This window comes from Acomys minous (assembly GCF_964271855.1).
Source record: "Acomys minous genome assembly, chromosome: 9".
NCBI lineage: Eukaryota > Metazoa > Chordata > Mammalia > Rodentia > Muridae > Acomys > Acomys minous.
In genome coordinates, this window is record NC_140490.1 from 39,906,300 (window position 1) to 39,930,756 (window position 24,457).

The window sequence follows — 24,457 nt, forward strand, 5'->3', positions numbered from 1 at the left end:
TCAGCTGTGAGTTCAAGGCCATCCTCGTCTACAGAGCAAGTCTAGGACAGCCAAGGCTACAGAGAAACCCATTCGAGCTGGGGCGCTGGAATGGCTATCTAAAAGTCCAATTGCCCCGAAAGTAAAAGTCTAGTCAAATACCTGCAAATACTTCTGTCTTTGGCTCTGGCACTCACTCCTAGCATATGCAGTCACCTGTTAGGCCCTGGTCCCTCAGGTCTCCTGACTTTGGCTCACATTCTCCTCTTCCACAAGTACTCTTCCTTTATAAACTCTGGGGTTTTCGTTGTTTGTTTTCCTTAAGATAAGTTCTTATGGAGCCAGGCTTGGGGGTGTACACCTTTGATTCCAGCACTCAGGGAGGCAGGGGCAGGCACAGGCAGACCACTCTGAATTCAAGGCCAGCCTAGTCTACAAAGGGAGTTCAGGAAAGACAAGACTACACAAAGAAGCCCTGCCTCTAGAAAAAGGAAAAATAAAATAAAATAAAAATGTTACAGCTGGGTGTGGTGGTGCACGCCTTTAATCCCAGCACTCGGGAGGCAGAGGCAGGCGGATCTCTTATTAGTTCAAGGCCAGACTGATCTACAAAGTGAGTCTAGGACAGCCAAGGCTACACAGAGAAACCTTGTCTCAACCCCCCCCCCCAAAAGTTACTATGTAGTCCCAGGTGCTGGGGTTAAAGGTGGCCTCTTAACTCAAGAGCACTGCCTGCTGAGTGCTGGGATTAAAGGTATGTGCTACAGGGCTTCTTTTGTTGCTTCTTTTAATTAATACTTATCCCTCACACCCTACAAGAGAAGTCACTTGCTAAATCTCATGAAAATCAGTTTGCATTGCCTTTGTGATGATTCCATCCTAGGTATTGTAACACACACAACCCCTGAAACAGAAGGATCATCACAAGTTTTAGGCCAGCCTTGGCTACATGGGAAGACCCTCTGTCTGTCTTAGGGAAAAAAAAATCCATATATTTCTCCCAATCTCAAAACAAGTAAGTTCTCTTTGGCACTGCGTAATGACCAGTGTTCCTATTACAGACTGAGGAAGGGGCAGCCAGCACTAGCTCTGTCATTGCTCCTTAAAAGTGCAGTTGGATTCCTGACAACCTCTACCAAGACTCCTTTCCCTGCCTACCTCACCGCAGCCCCGGAAATCCCTATGCCCTGAGGAATTTGTGTACTTGCTCTACGCTGGCAGCCCCCTTCCCGCCTTCCTGATGCTGATTCCTCCACTTACATGGAAACCCAGAGCCTGCAACTCCTCTGAGCCATCTCTAGCTTTGGGGTTTATATCATTTACTTCTGACCCTTTGGAGCAGAGGTACTACCTCACCCAGACATCCGGCGAGTGCAGCCCCGGGAACCTCGCTTGCAGGGCTGGGACTCCTGGCCACCAGAGGGCGCAGCACCCTCCCCAGGAACGTGCTGGGTAGAACGTCCTGCTCGGGGCGGGCATTCAGCCGGCTCGTCCTTTAACGCACAACTATTGCGCATGCTTCAAGTCCTCCGGCTACCCACAAGGCTTCGCCAGGCGTTTTCAATCAACTCCAGCGCCCGCCCACAAAAAGCGCTCGATGAAGTTTGTCCCGGTTCGCGATCCGGCGTTCACACCGTTGTTAGGCAACTACGATAGGTTTTGGGGTTTGTTTGCTTTTTCCCATCTGATTGGCGCTCAGAGGAGGCGTGGTTTGTTGGGTTTGGTCGTCCCCCCCCCCCCTTCCCCTGGCATTGCGCGTGCGTGCAGCCAGCGATGGAGGAGTCGGAACCTGAGCGGAAGGTGGGGAAGAAGTGGATCCACGCGAGGGGGAGCGGGAAGGAGGGGAGAGAGGGAAGGAGGAGGGGCCGCGGGCTGACTTGGGTCTCCGCAGCGAGCTCGCGTGGACGAGGCGACCGCGGGAGGGAGCCGCTCCGAGGACGAGGATGAAGAAGACGAAGACTACGTGCCTTATGTGCCCTTGCGGCAGCGCCGGCAGCTACTGGTAAGGGGCCGCATTCCCAAGGGCAACGGCGGCCGAGGCCGTCAGCGGGAGGGGGCGGCCGGGGGAGCGGCGGTAGTACCTTGGATCGTGGTTCTGAAGCAGACGAGGGACAGCGAACCTGTCTGAGTTCCGGACAGATGTGCGCCTCAGCGCACACAACCCCCCTTCCCGGAAAAAGCCAGAATCCTGGCTCCGACCCTCCCCGACTTCTATGCCCCCCCCCTCACCTACCGGGTCTTGAGGTTGACTCTGAGGGACACTGGTGGGATCTCAGCTCCAGAAGCTGCTGCAGCGAAGACGCAAGGGAGCTGCAGAGGAAGAGCAGCCGGACAGCGGCAGCGAGCCCAGAGGAGATGAAGACGACATCCCGCTGGGCCCTCAGTCGAATGTCAGCCTCTTGGATCAGCACCAGCACCTCAAAGAGAAGGCTGAGGGTGAGCTGAGCTGGAGGGAGAGAGGCTGAGCCTGGGCCGCAGTGCTCCTGTCCCTCTGACGTCTTTGGCTTCTTTTCTCAGCCCGCAAGGAATCGGCCAAGGAAAAGCAACTGAAGGAAGAAGAAAAGATTCTGGAGAGTGTGGCTGAAGGCCGAGGTATGGTTATAACTTGTGCAAAGAGGAGGTGGCTCAGTCTACCTCCTCCCAACTTAAAGCCGGTTATGTCCCAGGAGGCCTGCCTTTGGGAGGCGGGAGTCCATTGAGCTATGTCTGTCTCCTCAGCTTTGATGTCAGTGAAGGAGATGGCCAAAGGCATCACATATGACGATCCAATCAAAACGAGGTATGTCTTTCCAGTCAGAATATGTGGCTGTGACTAGCACTAATCCCCTGAGGCCCAGCTGTACTGACAGCCAGTGTTGACCTCTTCTATCCACTGCCTGCCCTTAGCTGGACACCGCCACGTTATGTCCTGAGCATGTCTGAAGAGAGACATGAGCGAGTTCGGAAGAAGTACCACATCCTGGTGGAGGGAGATGGTATCCCACCACCCATCAAGAGCTTCAAGGAAATGAAGTTCCCTGCAGGTTTGTGCTTTTATTTATACTCATGCATTTGTGAGATTACGTCCTGTTAGTGTTACTTTTATATGTACTTTTAAATGTGTGTTACAGTTTCTCTTTTATCCCAGCCAGCACCCCAAATCAAGACTGGAATATGTCATTTATTTGACACAGTGACTGAGCAGTATAAGTCTACATTAGCCCTCTAAGCTAGCCTGGCTCCCTCTTTGCCGAAATCCCTGAGATACTTGCATTTTATGGCTCTCTCTGCTCCAGCTGCTCTCTCCTCTTGCTTCCTGGGCTCTGAAGCCCCGTTTCCTCTCCCTCCTCCTTCCCCCATGGCTGGCAGGAGGTCCAGCCCTCTTCTCTCCTCAGTTATTGGGTGTTAAGCTGCTTTATTGACCCTATCAGGGGACGGTTGGGGAGCAAAGTTTAGACAGGAGGTTCTCAGAAACAAGGGTTGCAACCAGATTTGGGGGGGGTGGGGGCGGGCACAGAAATCAGCATTTGAATCTTCATACAGTGCACAGTAACATCATGCCTAGAGCGTCCCAGCCCCGACTGAGCTCAGAACTGGAAATGGAAAGTGTGAAGTGTCCCCTTTGTGGTTATTGGTGGCAGTTGGTGTTTGGAGAAGTTCTTCTGAGAGACAAGATCTCTCTCTATAGCCCAGGCTGACCTCAGATTTAAAACAGCCCTCCAGCTTCATCCTCCCGAATGCTACTGCTGCCATTGCAGGCACTGTGAGAGGCTGGGTCCGTTTGACACCAAATGTCATTATGAAGTTCTGGTTGTCCTAGAACTTGAGATGAGCAGGCTTTCCTCAGATTCAGAGATCCAGTTACCTGTGCCTGGTGGTCACAGGTGTGTCCCACCACTCCTCAATACAGAAAGGGTTTCTCTTTCTTTTTTGTTACTTTTTTTGAGATAGGGTTTCTCTGTGGCTGTCCTGGAAAACTCTTTGTAGACCAGGCTGGCCTTGAACTCACAGAGATCCGCCTGCCTCTGCCTCCTAAATTCTGGGATTAAAGGCATGAGACACCATGCCAGATTTTTGGTGTTTCTATTCTTTGTTATTTATTTTGTTTATCCCTAGAGCTAAGGACTCAACCCAAGCTGCTCTACTGCTGAGCTAACTTCCCAACGCCCTTTTTTTTTAATTCTATTTCATTAGTTTATTTGTTCTCTTTACATCGAATTTTAGCCCCCTCCCTCTTCTCCTCCCAGTCTCATCCATCCTCATACCCTCTCCTCTGAGGAGGGTACCCATGGGTACCAACCTGGCCTGGCGCATGAAGTTGCAGCAGGACTAGGAGCATCCTTTCCCACTGAGGCCAGCCAGATAAGGAGAAGGGATCCAAAGACAGGCAAGAGAGTCAGACAGCGCCTGTTCCAATTGTTAGGGGGCCCACATGAAGACCATGCTACATATCTGCTACGTGTGTATAAGGGGCCTGGGTCCAGCCCATGCATGCTTTTTGGTTGGTGGTTCAGTCTCTGTCAGCCCCCATAGGAGAAAGGGTTTGGTTTGGTTTTGGTTTGGTTTGGTTTTTTTGGTTTTTCGAGACAGGGTCTCTCTGTGTAGCCTTGGCTGCCCTGGACTTGCTTTATAAACCAGGCTGGCCTCGAACTCACAGCGATTCACCTGCCTCTGCCTCCGGAGTGCTGGGATTAAAGGCGTGCACTACCACGCCCAGCTTGGTTTTGTTTTGTTTAATTTTTTGGTTTTCTTTTTCCAGACAGAGTTTCTCTGCAGCTTTGATTATTCTGGAACTCACTCTGTAGCTCAAACTGGCCTTGAACTCAGATTCACCTGCCTCTGCCTTCTGGGGGCTGGGATTAAAGGCGTGCCCACCACCACCTAGCTGAGAAAGAGTTTCATTGGGCTTTATTTTCAGATGCCTCGGCTATACATATTCTCTGTCTTCTGCCTCAACAGAGTTTTAGTGAGAACGCTGTTAGGCCTAGTCAGCCAGTGGGCATTGGACCCACGGTTTCATGACCCTAGCCTCGGTTTTATGATTTGCAACTTACAGCTAATTCTACAGGGTTCAGGATGCTAATGAAACATTTGTTCTTTCCTACAGCCATCCTTCGAGGCCTGAAAAAAAAAGGCATCCTCCACCCAACACCCATTCAGATCCAGGGCATCCCTACCATGTGAGCATGCGCTGTGGCCAGGCCCCTTAAAGCTGCAACCGTGAAGCAGCACCCGTTTGTCTGATGTCTCCTGCTGGGCCCAGACCTGAAGTTGTCCTCTCCCCAACAGTCTGTCTGGCCGGGATATGATTGGCATTGCCTTCACGGGGTCGGGCAAGACGCTGGTGTTTACGCTTCCTGTCATCATGTTCTGCCTGGAGCAAGAGAAGCGCCTGCCTTTCTCCAAGCGCGAAGGGCCTTACGGACTCATCATCTGCCCCTCGGTAAGATAGGCAGGCTAGCCTGGCAGGCGGGACAAGGCCTGGGCCTGGCTTCTGGTCCCAGCATTGTCTCTGCCTTCAGCGAGAGCTTGCTCGACAAACCCATGGCATCCTGGAGTATTACTGCCGCCTGCTGCAAGAGGATAGCTCACCCCTGCTGCGCTGTGCTCTCTGCATCGGAGGCATGTCGGTGAAAGAGCAGATGGAGACCATCCGACAGTATGTACAGCCTGGCCCCACGCATCCCCCGAAGTTCCCAGAGAAGCAAAAGACCCCTTTAGTCTAGCTGCTGCAAGGCACTCAGAGTTCTTTTGTGAGTCCAGGCCTTGAGAGAAAATGAGTTGAGGTGGGATAGAAAGATGCAGCTGGGTCCTGTAGGAATGTAACAGATGGCATGTCCCATCCTCTGGGATGTAAGAAATCCAAAAAGGCTTTGCAGGGAAGGTGCCGTTTGAATTTTGCATAGGGGCAGTTCAGGCAGAAAGCTCAGAGATGAAAACCTGGGGGGCCCAGAAAAAGCAGCCATTCACTGTGGTTAAGCAAGGAGACTAAGGTACTAATGTGGGTCCAGACCCCAGTAGCACCTCTGTCCTTTCCAGGTGGTGCAGTCCTCAGAAGGCATCTCTAGCACTCTGGACCAGGCCCTGAGATCCTAAGTCATACCACAACCCAGCCCTTGTCTGAGGTATTCCCCGGCTCAGGGAAGATGCAGGCTCAGAGGTCAGCTATCAGGAAAGCAAGCCCAGCAAGGCCTACAAAGGGATACAGGAACCAGGACTCAAATCTCCAGAGGCTCGGGACAGTCCTCCCGGGGATGACATGTCAGGATGAGTGCAGGCCAGACAGGAGCATGTGCTACACAGAGGATCGTGTGGGGAAATGCTGAGAGGCAGGGGAGGGGATGGCAGAAGGCAGGGTACAGCCTCCTGGGAGGTCATGGGGAGGCCAGGTACCCAACCCTCAGGGTTTCTCCTTGCTCTCAGTGGTGTGCACATGATGGTAGCCACACCTGGACGCCTCATGGATTTGCTGCAGAAGAAAATGGTCAGCCTGGACATCTGTCGCTACCTGGCCCTGGATGAAGCAGACCGCATGATCGACATGGGCTTTGAGGGTGACATCCGGACCATCTTCTCCTACTTCAAGGTGCCTTCCAGACCCTGCCTCACTCGGGCAACCCTGCATACGTGTACTCACTTCTGTGGCCCCGCCTCACTCAGGCACCTACATATACACACTTCTGTACTGTCCGCCCTCCACTTTTCGGGATCTGTGTCTCAGCTCTTGGGTATCCTCAGGTCCCGTCCCTTATGCTCTCCATTAGCCCTGCTCTCTGCCTTCCTGACGCTGCACCCTTCAGCCCAGCTCCTCATGTTGTGGTGACCCTCCAACCATAACATATTTTGTTGCTACTTCATTACTGTAAATTTGTTACTGCTACGAATCATAAAAATATGCTATGTAGGATATCTGATAAGTGACCCTCCACGAAAGGGTGAGACCCACAGGTTGAGAAGCATTGTCTTACCCCAATCCCTACCTTTCTCAGGGCCAGCGACAGACTTTGCTCTTCAGTGCCACCATGCCAAAGAAGATTCAAAACTTTGCCAAGAGTGCTCTGGTAAAGCCTGTCACCATCAATGTGGGTCGTGCTGGAGCAGCCAGCCTGGATGTCATCCAGGTAGGCCGGCAGTCCTCGTGGGCAGTCTTACCATTACCTGTACAAGCTGAAGCTGGCCGGGCTCCCTTGAAGCTGACTAAAGAGTACACCTATGGCCTTTAGGCAAGGCCAGTCTTTTTTTTTTTTTTTTTTTTTTAAGATTCATTTATTTATTATGTATACAATGTTCTGCCTGCATGTCTACCTACATGCCAGAAGAGGGCACCAGTTCTCACTACAGATGGCTGTGAGCCATCGTGTGGTTGCTGGGAATTGAACTCAGGGCCTCTGGAAGAGCAGCGAGTGCTCTTAACCTCTGAGCCATCTTTCCAGTCCCCTAGCCAAGGCCATCTTAGGCTATCTAGCCTCAGTAACAAGAGGCTTCTGGTCCCCTAGCCCAGACTGGGAGCCCAGCTGTAGTGTCAGAGCAGTGACTGGTGACCCTAACCTTGGAGTCACCTGACCTGGCCCCTGTGGTGGCAGGAGGTGGAGTACGTGAAGGAGGAAGCCAAGATGGTGTACCTGCTGGAGTGCTTACAGAAGACTCCTCCCCCCGTGAGTGTGCCGGGCTGGGCTGGTCCCAGGGTTCCCGTGATGAGATAGGATGGGAGGACATGTGCCAGGGGGAGTCAGTTGATACCTTCTGATGCAAGTTGGCCTTTTGGGGACAGGTGCTCATCTTTGCAGAGAAGAAAGCAGATGTGGATGCCATTCACGAATACCTCCTGCTCAAAGGAGTTGAGGCTGTGGCCATTCATGGGGGCAAAGGTCAGGATGGTCAACACATTGGCGTAGATCTGCTACCATGACAGCTCCCTGCCTTCCCCTTCCCGGCCCCTGCCATGCCAGCAGGTACTGCTCCCAACATTCCTACTATAGTTCTGACACCTACCTGACCCTCCCCAGACCAGGAAGAGAGGACCAAGGCCATTGAGGCCTTCCGCGACGGCAAGAAGGATGTCTTAGTGGCCACAGATGTAGCCTCCAAAGGCCTGGACTTCCCTGCCATCCAACACGTCATCAATTACGACATGCCTGAAGAGATCGAGAACTATGGTGGGGAGCTTGGGTACTGGTGGGCTGGACAGGAGACGAGCCAGGCCTCCAGGGAGTGGGCTAGAGGCTGTCCCTTTCTTTGCAGTGCACCGAATTGGCCGTACTGGGCGTTCAGGAAACACAGGCATCGCTACCACCTTCATCAACAAGGCCTGCGGTGAGTCTGTCACCAAAGCTACCATGGCTCCTCCAGCTTCTTGCACTAGGATGGAGCCTAATAGTGCTGCATTATCTTTCTCTCCCAGATGAGTCAGTGCTCATGGACCTCAAAGCCTTGCTGCTGGAGGCCAAGCAGAAGGTGCCCCCTGTTCTGCAGGTGCTGCACTGCGGGGATGAGTCCATGCTGGACATTGGAGGTGAGTGGTGAACAGGGCCCAGGCCCCAGTATACACTGGGTGGCATGGGACTGAAATCCCAGGAAACCAGTCCCCGCTGGCCAGCCTGGAGTCAAGATCCAGGACCTGAAACTTGGTCCTCGGACCTTGCTGATCCTTCTCTCCCACCCCCAGGAGAACGTGGCTGTGCCTTCTGTGGAGGCCTTGGCCATCGGATCACTGACTGCCCCAAACTCGAAGCTATGCAGACCAAGCAAGTCAGCAACATTGGCCGCAAGGACTACCTGGCCCATAGCTCCATGGACTTCTGAGCTGCAGGAAGCCAGTCCCAGGACTCAGCCATGTACACACCAGCCCTCAAGACAAGAAGCCAGCCTCCTGGGCCCAGCTGGCCTGGGCAACTTCAGTACCCCCAGAATTGCTATTTTTGTTTTCCTTTCCCGCTGCCATTAAAGCACAGTCCTGTGTCTATTGGACCAGCTCTTCCTCTTTCTCAGCCACCTGGCCCCTGAGTCCTGGATGGGCCTCAGCCACTGCCTTAGCACCCCCCTGAGGCAGGACATCAGCATTTCGCAGGATTGCCACCCTGCTGTGGAACAGACTGGTTCGCTACTGTCCCCATTTTGGGGCTCAGAGTATCTGAATAACTCAGGAGCCATCATCGGGGGTCACTGGGAATTGGTGTGTCCCTGCTCTCCTGCCTGTCTGACACTGCCACCAGCTTTCCCTTTCTGTAAAGGCTTCTGAAGCCCCCTGGCTAGCCCTCCCTGCCCATGCAGGCTCCAGCTAGAAATCCTGGCCTCCACCTGCTGAGGAAGAGGCAGATGCCTCAGAACTGCCATTCTGGCCACAGACACAGTCCTCTCTTCTGCCCTACTTTTTCCTGGGCTAAAAGGGAGGAAACACCAGGTGTGGTGGTGCACACCTTTAATCCCAGAACTCGGGAGGCAGAGACAATTGGATCGCTGTTCAAGGCCAGCCCAGTCACAAAGCAAGACCAGGACAGCCAAGGCTACACAGAGAAACTCTGTCTCAAGAAAAAGGAAAAAAAAGAAAAAGGCAGAAACAAGGCAGGCAGATGTTACCATGACTGGGAACCCACAGCTAAGAGGCCCACGGGCAGATAGATGCCTGTTGCAAGACTGGCTGGCCCACCAACCCAGGGCTTAACCTTGCAGCCGAAGAGATGGCACAGCGGTAGCCAGGCACGTCAGGTCCTCTGTGCCAGGGACTCTGTGAGGCATGTTCTTAGTCAGCAAAGACAGCAGTTGCTCAAGCCATGTTTGTCACTTAGTGTGTGGCCTCCGGCAAGTTACTTAATTCATCTGAGCCTTGATTTCCTCATCGCTGAGATGTTGGTGAGAATGCAAAGGATAGAATGAAGCTGTAGGAGCTCAGCTGCCTGGACCACGGTGGGCATGGGGCCTAGAGTATATTCTATGTTTGCTGTGTGACCCCCGAGCCACGCTCCTAAGCCGGCATTAACACTCTTTCCCAAGATGATAGTGCATGGGTCACAAGCCATTTCCATAACATTCACAAACAGGCCCAATACTGGGCTCCAGCAAGGCCAGTGGGGTGGGGTGGGGTGGGGTGGGGGAAAGACACTGGGCAGGAAACAAAGCTTTAAGGAGCATGTGACCTCCCTGGGGAGCACACTGGGGCCCTGCCGCCCACAGTGACAAGCAGTGAGCGTGGATCAGGAGCCCTTGTGGCCTGCTGCCTGACGTGCGTGCTGTGGGCTGCTTCACTCCGACCTTGAAGAGGGTTAGGGACGGCCTCCGGGAAGAAGCAACCGCCTGGGGCCCAGTAGCGGTAAGGGATACCCAGAAGGGCTCCGATCTGAAGAAATAACAGCTCAGGAAGCAACCGGGTGGAGTAGCCCAGATCAGACTCACTCGGGGGAACAACAGGGTTGGAGGACGCAGCCAGGGTAGGCCCGGGTAGGGTGAGGCTGGAGAGGAAAGTGAGGGCTTTAGAAGCGTTTCTGACTGGGCTGGGAATGTCCCTTGGTGGCAGATCAGTTGCCTTAGCATACCCAGGGCCCTGGCATGATCCCAGGCCTGTAAGAGGCAGGTAGGCCATAGAGCAGCAGCCAGGAGTTTAGCCATCTGAGAAGAGAATGGTCCAAGGATGGGACCAGAGATGTGCAGTTCCTATCCTGCCTGCGAGTGGGGGAGGGTTCAGAGCTCATGACTCAGGGCGGCCACGCTGTGGTCGGACACTCACATGATGCAGGTGCACGCGCAAGAGGCCAGGGCCCCCTGCTGGCCCCAGCTTCCCATAGGCAGGTGTGGTCTCCTTGGAACAGCAAGAGCCCTAAGGAAGAGATTCGTTCTGATTACTGTCCCTTAAATGAAGACCAGGCTCCCCTCCCCCTGGCCCCACAGCTGTCTCTGGACAGAGGGAAGGGGAAGTGGCCAGAAGGGGAAGTAAGAAGAGTTCCTGTCCAGCCTGTCACCAGTCTCTCCGTGACTTCAAAACAGCCGTGCCCATGGAGTCCGTGGAGACCCCTGTCAAGGATGGCATCCTCTACCAGCAGCATGTCAAGTTTGGCAAGGTGAGACCCCAGGCGTGGGCAGAGGAGGGACCCCAGGCTGCCAGGCAGCCAACCAGACCTGAGGGAACTGGGAAGTGGGTCTGGGTGGGGTGGAACCTGGGAATTTGGGAGTGGAGGGTCTTGGCCTGGAAAGGTTAGGACTGCCTCACCTAGTGGCGATGTGCATGATGGCTCTGAGGCTCCTGGAGAGGGCCAAGGCCTGCGCAGCAGGAGCTCTCCAAGGATGGAGCAGCACCCTACAAAGGCTGGGTTTCCAGATGCTGGGCAGGGGAGCGGGGGGGGGGGGGGGTAAAGCAGGGGGGATTTGTTTTTCCTCCTTGTACATCAGATGATACACCTTCAGTTCAGTTACAGCTTCTCCCTGGGCAGATAAACCATCGTTTCCTTTGCTAGATATCATTTGCATGTTTCCTTCCTTACCAGCAGGAAGCTGAGACCTCCTTCCCACCCCACCCAGCCCATGGCCCAAGTGCCCTTGGGGGTTAGCAAGATACCATAACCAGTGTCAGTCGGCCTACCCCAACCACTAGATACTTTACAGATGGTCTAGTAGAAACCCCATCTCATAGTCTCACGCCCTTGAGAGTTGAGCGTACTGTTAACTCTGACGGTTGTTCAGAGAAGGTGTGATTTGAACTCAGGGCTGAACCAACCCCAAATACAGATTTCTCCTTGCCTCCCCACGCCCCAGCAAGGCTGCCTCCTCCTTTTGTACCCTAAAGTCTTAGGACGCAAAAGCCAGGCAGCCAGTTGCTAGGCAGCTGGTACAGGGCCGAGTGGCCTGGGGAACTGTCCTCCCAAGGGTCTCCTTCCTTACAGAAATGCTGGCGGAAAGTGTGGGCTCTGCTGTATGCAGGCAGCCCATCGGGCGTGGCTCGGCTGGAAAGCTGGGATGTTCGTGATGCTGGCCTGGGGCCAGCAGGTGACAGAGCCACAGGGCCTAGCCGTCGAGGCGAACGCCGTGTCATACGCTTGGCTGACTGTGTGTCGGTCCTCCCGGCGGATGGCGAGAGCTGCCCTAAGGACACTGGTGCCTTCCTTATCACCACCACCGAGCGAGTCCACCTGATGGCCGCACAACACCGCCAGTCATGGATGGGTCCCCTCTGCCAGCTGGCCTTCCCGGTGAGTGTGATGTGAACTGGCCTGCTGGGATCACCTCAGCCCACTTCCTCATGCCCTTGCTTAGTCAGAGTCTGCCAAAGCCCTACACATCTGGACAAGAGCTCAGAAACCCAGAGAAGGAGTCAGTGTTCTAAGCATGCTATAGGGAAAATGAAACAGGAGGTCAGGGGGTAACACAGCGGTCTCCTGGGCAAAGGTCCTAGGGCAGGGAAGTGAGCAGCAAGTTAGGCCAGGCGAGAGTCACTACAGTTGGGAAGTGCAGGGAGAGTCTGTTGAAACCACCTTGGCCCGTGTGTATGGTGGGAGGTTTTATAATAAATACCAGAGGCTAATGGTTGTAAAGTCTCAGGGGCCCCGGTGGAAGAAACACATATGCCCGACTACTTCAGCAAGTTAATCATGGAGTAGCTGCAGAGACGGCTCAGCACGTAAGAGCACGGGCTGCTCTTGTAGGCCTGGGTTCAGTTCCCAGCACCCACATGGCACCTCACTACTGTAAGCTCCAGGGCTTCCGACACCCTTTCCTGGCCAACATGGGCACTGCACACATTTAGTGCACAGACACGTAAGAGTAAATAGTAAGGCAGGCAGATCGCTGTGAGATCAAGGCCAGCCTGGTCTACAAAGCAAGTCTAGGACAGTCAAGGCTATACAGAGAAACCCTGTCTCGAAAAAAAAAAATCAATCATGAAGTTATCATATGAAGTGATCATATGAAGTTATCACATGGCTGCACTTCTCTCACTTGATGTATAACCAAGAAATGAAACAAGACATGACCATGCCCCAGTGAAGAGATAAACAAAACCTTGAGTTGGGCGTGGTGGCTCAAGTCTGTAGCCCCAGCATTTAGAAGGTAGAGGCAGAAGGGTCAGCAACTCAAGGCCATTTTTAGCTGCATGGCTAGTTCCAGGCCAACTTGGGCTTCTTGAGTCTCAAAAATGAGACAATAAAAAACAAGGAGCCTTGAAGTGTGGCATGAAAGTAGCCAAGCACAGAGGGTAGCATGGGTTTTTGTTGTTGTTGTTGATATGATATATGCTGAATAAACAAATCCATATGGGCAGAAAGCAGGTGCATGGTTGCGAGGGCCTGTGGGAGGGAAGTGGGCACAGGATTTTCATTTGAGATGATGACAAATTTTGGAATTAGGTGTTGCTGATGGCTACACAACCTTGTGAATATACTAAAAACCACTGAACTGGGTACCTTAAAATAGTAATGTTGAGCCGGGTGTGGTGAGGCACACCTTTAATCCCAGCACTCAGGAGGCAGAAGCAGGCGGATCTTTATGAGTTCAAGGCCAGCCTGGTCTACAAAGTGAGTCCAGGACAGCCAAGGCTACACAGAGAAACCCTATCTCGAAAAGAGAGAGAGAGAGAGAGAGAGAGAGAGAGAAATGTACAGGAGGGGTAGAAAGATGGCTCAGTGGTAAGAGTACTGACTGCTCTTTCAGAGGTCCTGAGTTCAATTCCTAGGAACCGCATGGTATGATCTGATGTCCTCTTCTGGTGTGTAGCTGTACATGCAGCCAGAGCACTGTATACATAATAATAAATAAAATCTCTTAAAAGGCAGAAAGGAAGGAATGCACAGGATAAAGAGGAGGCGGGGTTTGGCTTTGGCCATGCTTATGGGTCAGAGTGGTTATGGTGGACAGTTAGAGCCTGAAAGAACTACAGAATGCTTGTGGGATGGAGGGCAGGGAAAGTCCAGGGGGACCTGCAGATGGCAATAGAAGAAGCCTGGACATTTACTTGACGCTGCCTCTGCCTCTTTATTGCTGCATGCGGTCAGAGCCATATCCATATGCAAGCCAGCCCAGCCCCCTGACCACACATGGGCTATAGAAACATCACCTTGGTTGCCTAGTGAGCTGGTGCCTGCTGACCCCGTGACTCTTAACTAATGACTTAAATCTATTCATCAGGGCACTGGAGAATGTTCTTCAGGATCAGGACAGGCTGAGACTCCAAAAAGGGGCTTTGTTTCCATGGAGGAAAACTCCATCTACTCCTCCTGGCAGGAAAGTAAGTCAGTGGAGACCCTGGGGCAGCCTCAGGCCCAGCCCAGCAGTGGCTCTGGGAACTAACAAAATCCCCTCTCTTCCTGAGTACAGTGGGTGAGTTTCCTGTGGTGGTGCAGAGGACAGAGGCCACCACCCGCTGCCAGCTGAAAGGACCTTACGTCCTGGTGCTGGGCCAGGATGACATCCAGCTACGGGAGACTTCCAGCCCCCAGGCCTGCTATAGCTGGCCCTACCGTTTTCTGCGCAAGTTCGGCTCTGACAAGGTGAGGCGCTAGGTGGCCTGATGGGTCTCTGTAGGAAAAGGGGGTAAGTGGTCAGTGTCTTGGCTCCTCAGCCGCTGATCTATGCCTCTGTCTCTTGTGTACAAGGGTGTGTTCTCCTTTGAGGCTGGCCGTCGCTGTGACTCAGGCGAGGGTCTTTTTGCCTTCAGTAGTCCATGTGCCCCAGAAATATGTAGAGCTGTGGCTGCTGCCATCGCCCGCCAGCGGGAGCGTCTTCCAGAGTTGACCATGCCCGCACCCTGCCCCCTGCCTCGGGCCCTCTCCCTGCCCTCCTTAGAGCCCCCCGGAGAGCTTCAGGAGGTGGCCCCAGGATTCGAACCGGCCACTTCCAGAAAGCTGCCTATCACTGACCCTGGGCCTCAAAGCCTGCCTCTGCTGCTCAGCCCCACACAAGAAGGAGCAGTGTCCAGTCTCTATGCGTCTGTGTGCAAGCAGACCAGCAAGCCCACAGCCACCGTGGAGCACCTCTACGAGAACCTGTGCATGCTGGAGGCCAGCCCCGGGCTGTCCAATGGGGGCTCTGAGTCCCAAGAGGGCCCTCCTGATGCCCGCAGCCCCCTGGGCAGCCCCATCTATCACAACAGTGAGGACCTGAGTTGGCCTGGCTCGGTCGCTGACAGCGGCCTGGAGGCCCAGTACCGAAGGCTGTTAGAGCTGGAACTGGATGATGCTGGGGGTACTGGCCGCTCTGGTGCACAGTCAGGCATCAAAGCCAAGCTGGTAACCCTGCTGACTCGGGAACGGAAGAAGGGTCCTGCTCCCTGTGACCGGCCCTGATGGCCTATGCAGTGGCAACAGGACAGGGGTGATCTGCCAGAAACCGAAGGGAGCAACTTCGAGCATATGCCCTGTCAACTCTGACCTGCAGGGACAAGCCAGGCAGCCTGGGGAGGAGCCACAAGCTGCCCTACCTACTTCTGGTGGACGCTGTACAGATTGACCAGTAATAAAGCTTGCCTAGCAACTTCCTCTTGGTTCTGCCTGTGGCCCACAATACACACTACCTCACTCTCTCCTGGGTCTCTGCTGGCACACAATAGCGACCACCACCCAGGCCTTATGCTGGGCCCCAGACATTGCCTGTTCTGAGCTTGAATTCAGCTGCTCCTAGCTTAAAATCTATGTAAGTAGAAGGACAGCAGGTTGGTTGGGCTCTGTGTCATTCTAGGCAGCAGGAATGACAGCCAGATAGAGGGAGACAGTGTGGCCTGTTGACACAAGCGCCCCAAAACTGAGTGTGAAGGGTAAGCATGGCCCGACCAGGCAGGCTCTGAACCTGGCATTTCCAAGCCTAGGATGGTCATCCAGGGACCAGAGTCAATGCTTTTCTATCCTGCAGTAAACTGGGCCTCAGCCTTGGAAGAGATACCAGACTTGGCAAGGAGCCATAGGAAGGCTGGATCTGGGGAAAAGAGGAAAGCAGGGCAGCTAAGCTGTGGAGGGGGTGTCAGGCACTGGGGGGCTTGGGGGCTGAATCTTAAAACAAAGTCAGGTTGGGGGCCTGCAGGAAGAGCTCAGTGGTACAGGACCTGCCTAGTATAAGCTAGACCCTGGGTCCAATCCTCAGCACCACACAACACACTATGAGTAAAACAGAAAGACTACCTTTTCCAGGAGGCAGCAGCAGATTTCTCCATGTGAGGCCAGCCTGGTCTTCATAGTGAGTTTTGAGACAGCCAGGGCTACAAAACGAGAGAATACCTAAAACCAAAACCAGAAAGAGCAACCCTCCCCCCAAACCACACTTCTACCACCACCAACAGAAAATACTAAGTTATATATTAGATCTAATACTTTATTAAGATTTTCCTTTGTGGGCTGGAGAGATGGCTCAGAGGTTAAGAGCACTGGCTGTGCTTCCAAAGGTCCTGAGTTCAATTCCCAGCAACCACATGGTGGCTCACGACCGTCTATGATGAGATCCGGTGCCTTTTTCTGGCATTCAGGCATACTCACAGGCAGAATGTTGTATACGTAATAAATAAATCTTAAAAAACAAAAATGGTTTTCACTTGGAAGCTGAGTGTGGTGGCGCATGACTTTAATGCCAGCACTCAGAAGGCAGAGGCAGGCAGATGATCTACAGTTTGAGTTCCAGGACAGCCAGAGTTACACAGAGAAACCCTGTCTCAAAAAAACAACAACAACAAAAGATTTTTCACTTGGGGTGGAGTGGGGAGCTAGAGAGACTGCTCAGCAGTTGAGAGCACTGGCTGCTTGCTCAGCCAGAGGATCTGAGTTCAGAACCATCTTTAACTCCAGTTCTAAGGTCGGAACCCAATGCCCTCCTCTAGTTTCCATGGGCAATGCATGCATGCACCGCACAGACATGCCTGCAGCTAAAACATCCATACACAGAAAAAAATATATTTTAAAAAACGTGTTTTGCTAAGATTGTGGACGGGAGAATAGCTCAGTGGAAAAGGAATGTGCAATCCCACATAACGGCTACTATGTGGTGCTACCTGTAAGCCCAGCTCCTGTGAGGCAGAGACGAGGTCCCCACGGCAACCTGGCTAAGTAAACTAGCCAGAACCAGTGAGCCCCAGCTTCACCGAGAGACTAAACAAAGCAGAAGGCAGTGAAGAAAGACACTCGATGTCGGCTTTTGGCTTGCACACAACATACACACACAGAGACATGGATGTGAAGCCCACACTTATGCACACATGCCACACACCCATGAGTTTTGCCAGTTGCCTACATGGATCCAGATGGGAGGGGAACACCCTGTGTTCGAGACAGCTTCAGCTCTGGTCTCAAGGAGCCAGCATTCCAAAGCAAAACAAGCACATTTCTTTAAGACTCCGGTGCCTGTCGTCCACTCTCTGCTGCTTCTGCACTGTCCACCTCTGCGTACAAAGATCCAGCTTCCCAGTCCCTGGGCTTGCTGCTTCAGCTGTCCACACTTTGTAGACAGAGTCTACACTTGCCTTAAACTCGGGCCCCAACCTCTCCATTACTGAGATTTAGACATCCACACTCAATTGGCCCACATCTTTGACACACCCAAGCCTTATCCTCAAGACGCCAGTGATACCCGGTCTTGCTTCCTCGCATCTTCTGGCCGCCTCTTCCCTCACACTCTACTTCCCCCACACCTCACTCTTGGAGTTGCTCCTCCCCTTCTGTCTTGTTTGGTAAGGCTGGTAAAGCCTTCAGTCCGATGAAGTCACCGGCAGCTGCCCACATCTGGAGAAATCCACTTGCGAAGGCTCGACTGCTGTCTCACGTAGGCAGGCTCTCCACACTGCCTGCATAGCTCATGTCCCAGCCGAGCCCTTCTGTGCTGCCTTGAATGAGAATGTCGCCATAGGCTCATACGTTTGAATGCCTGGGCCCCAGTTAGCGGACCTGTTTGGGAAGGATGGGGAGGTGTGGCCTTGTCAGGGGAGGCGTGCCACTGGCGTTGAGCTTTAAGATTTCAAAAGCCCATGCCAGGAAGAGCCTCTCCCTCTCTTTCTGTTTCTTCCCTCATCCTTGTGGATAGGCCGGGAAGCTCTCAGCGACTGCTTCAGTGTCGTGCCTGCCTGCCACGCCGCCATGCTTTTCACCGTGACGAACATGAAGTCCCCAGGGAAATGCTTCCTGTTATAAGCTGCCTTGGTCAGGGCGTCCCGTCACAGCAATAGGACAGTAACTAAGACATCTTCCTTCTTTCCATTCCCACCTACTCTCACCCCTATATAGACAGTGTCAGGAATCAGTAGTGAGCAGGCGTGAACGCTCCCCCTCCCTCTGCAGCACTGACATGGGTTCCAGCATCTTCACCCATCCTTCCGGTCTCTACAGCGGAAGGAGTATCAGTCTCTAGAGTGGGCTCCCATCTGGGATGTCCAGTTAGTTTCTTTGGGGACTTTGCCTCATCCATCCATCTATCCGTCTATCCATCCATCCATCCATCTGTCCATCCATCCATCCATATCAGCATCTTGCCATCACCATTTCCAGCCATACAGAAAAATGATAGACACTCTCTAATTCCAAATCTGAAAAAACAAATCAAAGCCAGCCCTCCTTTGCCCTGCACTGTCCTCCTGTCACCTCTCCATTCCTCTGTTCTGCTTCACAGTGAAACTCTTTGAAACAGCTGAATTACTCTCATTTCCAGTTTTTCACCCCTCGCTCTCTCCCTAACTTCAATTTCCCCTTTTTCTATTTTTCCATTACATAACTTTTCAAAGTTACCAACTGCCCACTAGACCACGCTGCCCCTCTGCTTCTCGGCAGCACTCCTTGGCCCTTCCTGAATGCGTCACAGGTAGTTTCTGCCCTCTTACACGGTCTCCTTTATAGTCACATGTTTTTTTTTTTCAGTGTTCAAGATTAAACTCCATGCTTTTTGTCCACGCTAGCCAAACGTTCTCCTGCTGAGCTGCAGAACCGGCCCCCAGACTCTGTTGCTGTTCCTCTCAGTGTCCTTTCAGAAACATGTGTAGTTCAGCCTGGCTCTGTGTGAAATCCCTGGAAGCCTTGGAGCCTAGCTATGGGCATTCTTCAATGTGTAGCTTACAAGGAACCTTGGATATCAGTGTGTGGTTTTTCAAATTTATTCTGACATGCATCCTGAAGCTGAGGACCACTGGTGTAGGTGAGTTACTCGCTAGGTTCATTTTCTTAAGACGTATTTATTTATCTATTTCTGAGACAGGGTTTCTCTGTATAATCCTGGCTGTCCTGAAACTTGTTCTCTCAGCCTTGAACTCTGAGATCTGCCTGCCTCTACCCCCCAAGTGCTGAGATCAAAGGCATGCGCCACCCACCACCACCACCACCCGGCAGTTTATTTTTATTTTTTATAAGTATGGTTTGCTTATGCATATGTATGCACTAAGTGGAAGCAGTGCTCATGGCAGCCTGAGAGGTCGGAGTGCTTGCATACTCTGGGACTGTACCTATAGATCCATCATTAGTCACCATGTGGGCCCTGGGAGCCAAACTTGGGTCCTCTTTCAAGAGCCAAAATTGTCCTTAACTGCTGAGTCATCTCTCCAGCCCTACACATCACTAAAATTTAAAGGCCATGTAAATGCTGGTAGCTTCCAAAGGCATGCCTCCCTTCAGCATAGACTTTCTGGGATTGGAGAAACAGCTCAGGGTTTAAGCGCCTCCTGCTCTACCAGAGGACCAGAGTCTGTATCTCAGCACCCACATGAGGTGGCTCACAAATGCCCTGAGGAATAATACTATCTAATAAATCTTCAAACACACACACATACACACACACTTCCTGCTCACTCCAGATTTAGGAGTCCTGCTGCACACTGGACATCTGGGTGTCTAAGACGTCCCCAGGTCTGGGCCGTAGCTAAAAGCTATGACACTTACTGGATAGATGTGAAGCCCTTGATCCCCAACACTGCTGAAAGAAAATGTGTCTCCAACTTAAAAAAAAAAATATTTATTTATTTATTAAGTATACAATGGAGCCGGGCGGTGGTGACGCACACCTTTAATCCCAGCACTTGGGAGGCAGAGGCAGGCAGATCGCTGTGAGTCTAAGGCCAACCTGGTCTACAAAGCAAGTCTAAGACAGCCAGGATAACACAGAGAACTCCTGTCTCGAGAACCCCTGTCTTGAAAAACCAAAAAACAAAACAAAACAAAACAAAACAAAACAAAACAAAGTATACAATGGTTTGCCTGCATGTGTACCTGGAGCCAGAAGAGGGCATCTGATCTCTCTTTTTTTTGTTTTTTTTGTTTTTTTGTTTTTCGAGACAGGGTCTCTCTGTGTTAGCCTTGGCCGTCCTAGACTCACTTTGTAGACCAGGCTGGCCTCGAACTCACAGAGATCCGCCCGCCTCTGCCTCCCAAGTGCTGGGATTAAAGGCGTGCGCCACCACGCCCAGCCATCTGATCTCTTATAAATGGTTGTGAGCCATCATGGTTGTTGGGAATTGAACTCAGGACCTTTGGAAGAACAGACAGTGCTCTTAACCGCTGAGCCATCTCTCCAGCCCCTGTATCTCCTACTTTAATCCACAATGACAAGTTAGGAAGCTGGGTCTCTGTGCAGTATTGTCCCCAGGTCTGTTTGAGAACAGAGAGAAAAATCTAGAAGGATGTTAGAACCATGAGAGCCAGGTTAGCACACCACTCCCCGAAGCACTCCCTGGCAAGTAACGTCCTCCTCAACTGATCAAGCTACTGTAGAGCAACAAAGCCAGGGGCCCATCAGAGAAATTGCGACAGGGATGCCTTCTCCCACAGTGGCTAGTTCAAGTCCTTGCTTCTTCATCAAAGTCTCAGGGCTGGGGATATGGCTCAGTAGTTAAGAGTTTTCCCAGAATGTACAAGACCCTGGGTTTGATCCCAACACTGCAAGAGAAAATAAACTAAGCCTTAGCTGGGGTCATGGCCCTTTGCAATTTCAGCTCTAAAGCCTAAGACATGTTGAAGAGCTCTAGGCCAGCCTGGGCTACAAAGCAGAACCTCAGGTAGTAAAGACTGGACTAGGATACACATCAAAGCAAAACAAAAACAATCTAAGCCTCCATTTCATGGGGATTTCCGTCATGTTCCAACCAGGTTAGATGAGAGTCCTTGGACACGTTCAGGACTAAGAGACCTGGCCCTGAAGCCGGGCGTGGTGGCGCACGCCTTTAATCCCAGCACTCGGGAGGCAGAGGCAGGTGGATTGCTGTGAGTTCGTGGCCAGCCTGGTCTACAAAGTGAGTCTAGGACAGCCAAGGCTACATAGAGAGACCGTGTCTCGAAAAACCAAAAAAAAAAAAAAAAAGAGACCTGGCCCTGGAGCTGCAGGGATTCTGGCCACCAGGGGGCGCTGCATCCTTCCTGGTCCAGCGCCTGTTCCAATCTGGAGGCTGTGTGTTTTTAGGAAGATTTAAGGCCCAAGCCTTAAGGGTCCTGGAGAACTTTCCTATTTGCTGAAAGATGGCCAAGAGCCATCAGACTGCCCGTTCTCTTATGTTCATTTGTTGTTTCGCTTTTGCAAGCCTTCCTTTCTTTATCTGTTCATTTTCATCAACTACGTGCAGGCACTGTGGACAGGACAGAGGAATCCCAGATATCATGCGACAATGGGACAATATGTCAGAGAGTGGAAAGCGCTGTGGGAAAAATAAAGTAGGCTAAGGGGCTAGGGTGTGATGCAGGTGTGGTGTCAGGGGACTGCTGCCTTAAAAGTTTTAATTTATTTTATTATTTTATTTATATAAGTGTTTGTCTGCATGTATATCTGTACACCATATACATGCCTGGTGCACATGGAGGGCAGAAGAGGGTGTCTGAAAATCCCCAGGAACTGGAGTTACATATGGCTGTGAACCACCATGTGGGTGCTGAGTGAGAATCAACCCCTGGGCCCTTTGAAAGAACAGCCAGTGCTCTTAACCACTGAGCCAACTCTCCAGCTGTTTTAGATGGGATGGTCAGAGAAGGCCCCAGGAGGGGACAGTATACAAACAGAAAAAAAAAAATTAAGAGGTTATTAGGCCTCTTTTAAAAAGTGGTTTTATTTGTTTTTCTTGCTTTTTGTTTGTTTATTGTTGTTTGTATATTGGTTGGTTTTTGTTTTGTTTTGTTGTTTTGTTTTGTTTTGAGACAGGGTTTCTCTGTGTAGCCTTGGCTGTCCTGGACTTCCTTTGTAGACCAGGCTGGCCTCGAACTCACAGAGATCCACCTGCCTCTGCCTCCCTGAGTGCTGGGATTAAAGGCGTATGCCACCATGACTGGCTTTGGTTTTGGTTTTTCGAGACAGGGTTTCTCTGTGTAGCTTTGGCTGTCCTGGACTTGCTTTGTAGACCAGGCTGGCCTCAAACTCATAGTGATCCACCTGCCTCTGCCTCCTCGGGTGCCGTGATTATAGGCAGGAGCTACTGACGCCCGGCTGAAAAAGTGTTTTAAGCAAAAGGAATTGCAAAATGCAACGGGGCCCTGAGGCAAGAATATGCTTGGAGGCAAGGAGAGCAAAGGCCAGAGAGGCCTAGGTGGATGTGCAAGCCTTGGAGGGAGGTTGACCCAGTTTCGTTTAGTTTCTTTTTCCCATTATTAGAGATTCAGACCTAGCATCTTGCCCTTATTTTTATTTTATTTATTTATTTTTACTAATTTTGAGACAGGGTCTCACTAAATTGCCCCAAGCTGGCCTTGAACTTGTAACCCCCCAAACTCGGTTCCCCTAGTAGCTGGGATAACATAGGCCCATGCTGACCCAGTTTCTTAGTCTTGCGTAGGTCTTAAGAATTTTAGTTTTATTTTAAATCTAGCGTGAGCCCACTGGAATGCTAAAAGATGAGGTGTGATCTCTCTACTTTAAGAATATCACATAGCATGCAGACTGGAGGAGGCAAGAGTGCAGCAGGGCGGTCAGCCAGGAGGCTGTTAGGTGCTGGGCAGAAGATGAGAGTGCAACAGCAGCAATGGTTAGCTGTGAAAACATCCTAAAGGTGGGATTTGCAGAATCTGGGAGATGAGAGAGAGAGAGAGATGCGGAGAGACGCAGAACTTCATAGGTTCTGCTGAACCAGTTGGGCAAATGATGTCATTGACTAAGACCAGGAAAGAGTGAACAAAAAGCTCAGGTTTGGATCTGGACGTGTGCTTTGAGGCCCCGTCCCAGCAGACATCCGGACAAGGCATCAATTACTGAAGTCTGCAGTTCTTGAGGGAGGAGCATGGTTGGCCGTTTTTCGGTGTTATCAAAAGCCAAAGGACAAGTACGGGCTCTTCTGACGTGAGTATAGTCATCAGATAGGAGGCACACGAGGAGGTATGGGTGGAAGGAAGCCTTGGAGCAAGGGAGAAAGGTGATTTTAGATGAGGAAGGGCGTTCCTGGCCTTGGCGGTGAGAACTCAGGGCTGTGTGGGGGAGGGTAGCGGCTGGGAGATTTGGGATCCATGCAAGTTCTAGGCCAGCCAATCTACACAGGGAGATCACATTTTATTTTAAGTGTATGGGTGTTTTCCCTGAATGTAAATGTGTATACTATGTATCTGCCTGACACCTGAAAAGGTCACAAAAGGACATTGGACCTTAAAAACAGCAACAAAAAGATCAACCTGGCCTTGACCGCTTCCCCCCCCCCCCCCATGGCAGGACAGGATGAAACCGGAAGGCTGCAGAGGTGAGGTGATAGGAGACCTCGGGGAAGAGCAAGAGTACTCACAGAGATAGGAAGAGGAAAAAATTGGAGACAGAAGGACAGCAGACAGCTCAAGAGGATTTCTTTTTTTCCCTCTTTGAGACAGTGTTTCTCTGTAGCCTTGCCTGTCCTGGAACTTGCTTTGTAGACCAGCCTGGCCTCGAACCCATAGAGATCTGCCCAAAGAGGATTTCTTCAAAGATGACAACTCCCAGAGGAGTTTGAGCAGTCAGGACAATGACGGGGATGTTGGGGGGAGTGGGGAGGTGGGGGGGGTGGGAGAGGTGGGGGGTGCGTGGGAGGATGGAGGCGATGTGATGATTGTAGGGGGCTGGGCAACGGGAGTGGAGGGAGGCGTTGTGATGGGAGGGGGCTGGGCACCAACAGACTGTGCGCCTCTCCATCCCTCACACTCAGGAGACCTCGGCTTCCCTCTGCTCATCCTAGCTGCCTTGGGACTCTGTGAACACCCCATGGCTGCCCCTTCCATCACAACCGCATTGGAAGGACTTTGTACCCTGGAGTGGCGTGTAAATGGGATCTGACACATCGGTGTTAACAGCGCTGCTGGGTGCTTGGGTGGAAGTTGCAGCCTGCTGTCTGGATGGCGCACTATCAGGCCCCGGTGGCGCGCTAAGGGCCTCCTCCAACCCTTTTGGCTCTAACTATTTGTATACTTATTCACTAGCTTCTAGAATGTCCTGCAAACCTAACCCTGTTTGGTTTTGGTGTTGAGGATTGAACCAAGGACCTCTGACTCTGACCAGCAAGGGCTCTACTACTGAGCTACATCCCGAACCCCCGGAACTCTAACTTAAAACTACCCTTCTCCAGTGCCTGGAATTCAGAAAAATCCGAAATAGTTGATGATGCCGACCATATTGACCTCTACAGTATCCCTAACTG

General features: G+C 52.0%; 2 protein-coding genes across 3 annotated transcripts; both read left to right on the forward strand.

Moving 5' to 3' along the window:
- Positions 1–1,654: 1,654 nt before the first annotated feature.
- On the forward strand, positions 1,655–8,925 carry DDX41 (DEAD-box helicase 41). Its single transcript, XM_084795777.1, has 17 exons — positions 1,655–1,779; positions 1,871–1,981; positions 2,256–2,415; positions 2,497–2,571; positions 2,698–2,758; positions 2,866–3,002; positions 5,066–5,138; positions 5,248–5,401; positions 5,481–5,617; positions 6,382–6,544; positions 6,948–7,079; positions 7,542–7,613; positions 7,730–7,826; positions 7,965–8,114; positions 8,200–8,271; positions 8,360–8,470; positions 8,624–8,925. The coding sequence occupies exons 1-17, from the start codon at positions 1,753–1,755 to the stop codon at positions 8,758–8,760; spliced, it is 1,869 nt and encodes a 622-aa protein (XP_084651903.1). The 5' UTR covers positions 1,655–1,752; the 3' UTR covers positions 8,761–8,925.
- Positions 8,926–9,059: 134 nt separating this feature from the next.
- Positions 9,060–15,412, forward strand: DOK3 (docking protein 3). 2 transcript variants are annotated; one of them, XM_084795786.1, is made up of 6 exons: positions 9,060–10,264; positions 10,840–11,009; positions 11,829–12,134; positions 14,065–14,164; positions 14,254–14,426; positions 14,532–15,412. In XM_084795786.1, exons 2-6 carry the CDS (start codon positions 10,944–10,946, stop codon positions 15,219–15,221), a joined length of 1,335 nt encoding a protein of 444 aa, XP_084651912.1. In that variant the 5' UTR covers positions 9,060–10,264; positions 10,840–10,943; the 3' UTR covers positions 15,222–15,412. The 2 variants fall into 2 exon arrangements, with proteins under 2 accessions (XP_084651912.1, XP_084651911.1); XM_084795785.1 differs by having other exon boundaries at positions 9,060–11,009.
- The last annotated feature ends 9,045 nt before the right edge of the window (positions 15,413–24,457 follow it).

Excerpts from the sequence above, each read along its gene's own strand:
- DOK3 (XM_084795785.1), top strand. The coding sequence starts at position 10,944 with ATGGAGTCCGTGGAGACCCCTGTCAAGGATGGCATCCTCTACCAGCAG. Across the intron at positions 12,135-14,064 it reads TCTGCCAGCTGGCCTTCCCG|GGCACTGGAGAATGTTCTTC; the intron begins GTGAGTGTGATG and ends TCTATTCATCAG. Across the intron at positions 14,165-14,253 it reads CTACTCCTCCTGGCAGGAAA|TGGGTGAGTTTCCTGTGGTG; the intron begins GTAAGTCAGTGG and ends TCCTGAGTACAG.
- DDX41 (XM_084795777.1), top strand. The coding sequence starts at position 1,753 with ATGGAGGAGTCGGAACCTGAGCGGAAG. Across the intron at positions 3,003-5,065 it reads GGAAATGAAGTTCCCTGCAG|CCATCCTTCGAGGCCTGAAA; the intron begins GTTTGTGCTTTT and ends TCTTTCCTACAG. Across the intron at positions 5,139-5,247 it reads ATCCAGGGCATCCCTACCAT|TCTGTCTGGCCGGGATATGA; the intron begins GTGAGCATGCGC and ends TCTCCCCAACAG.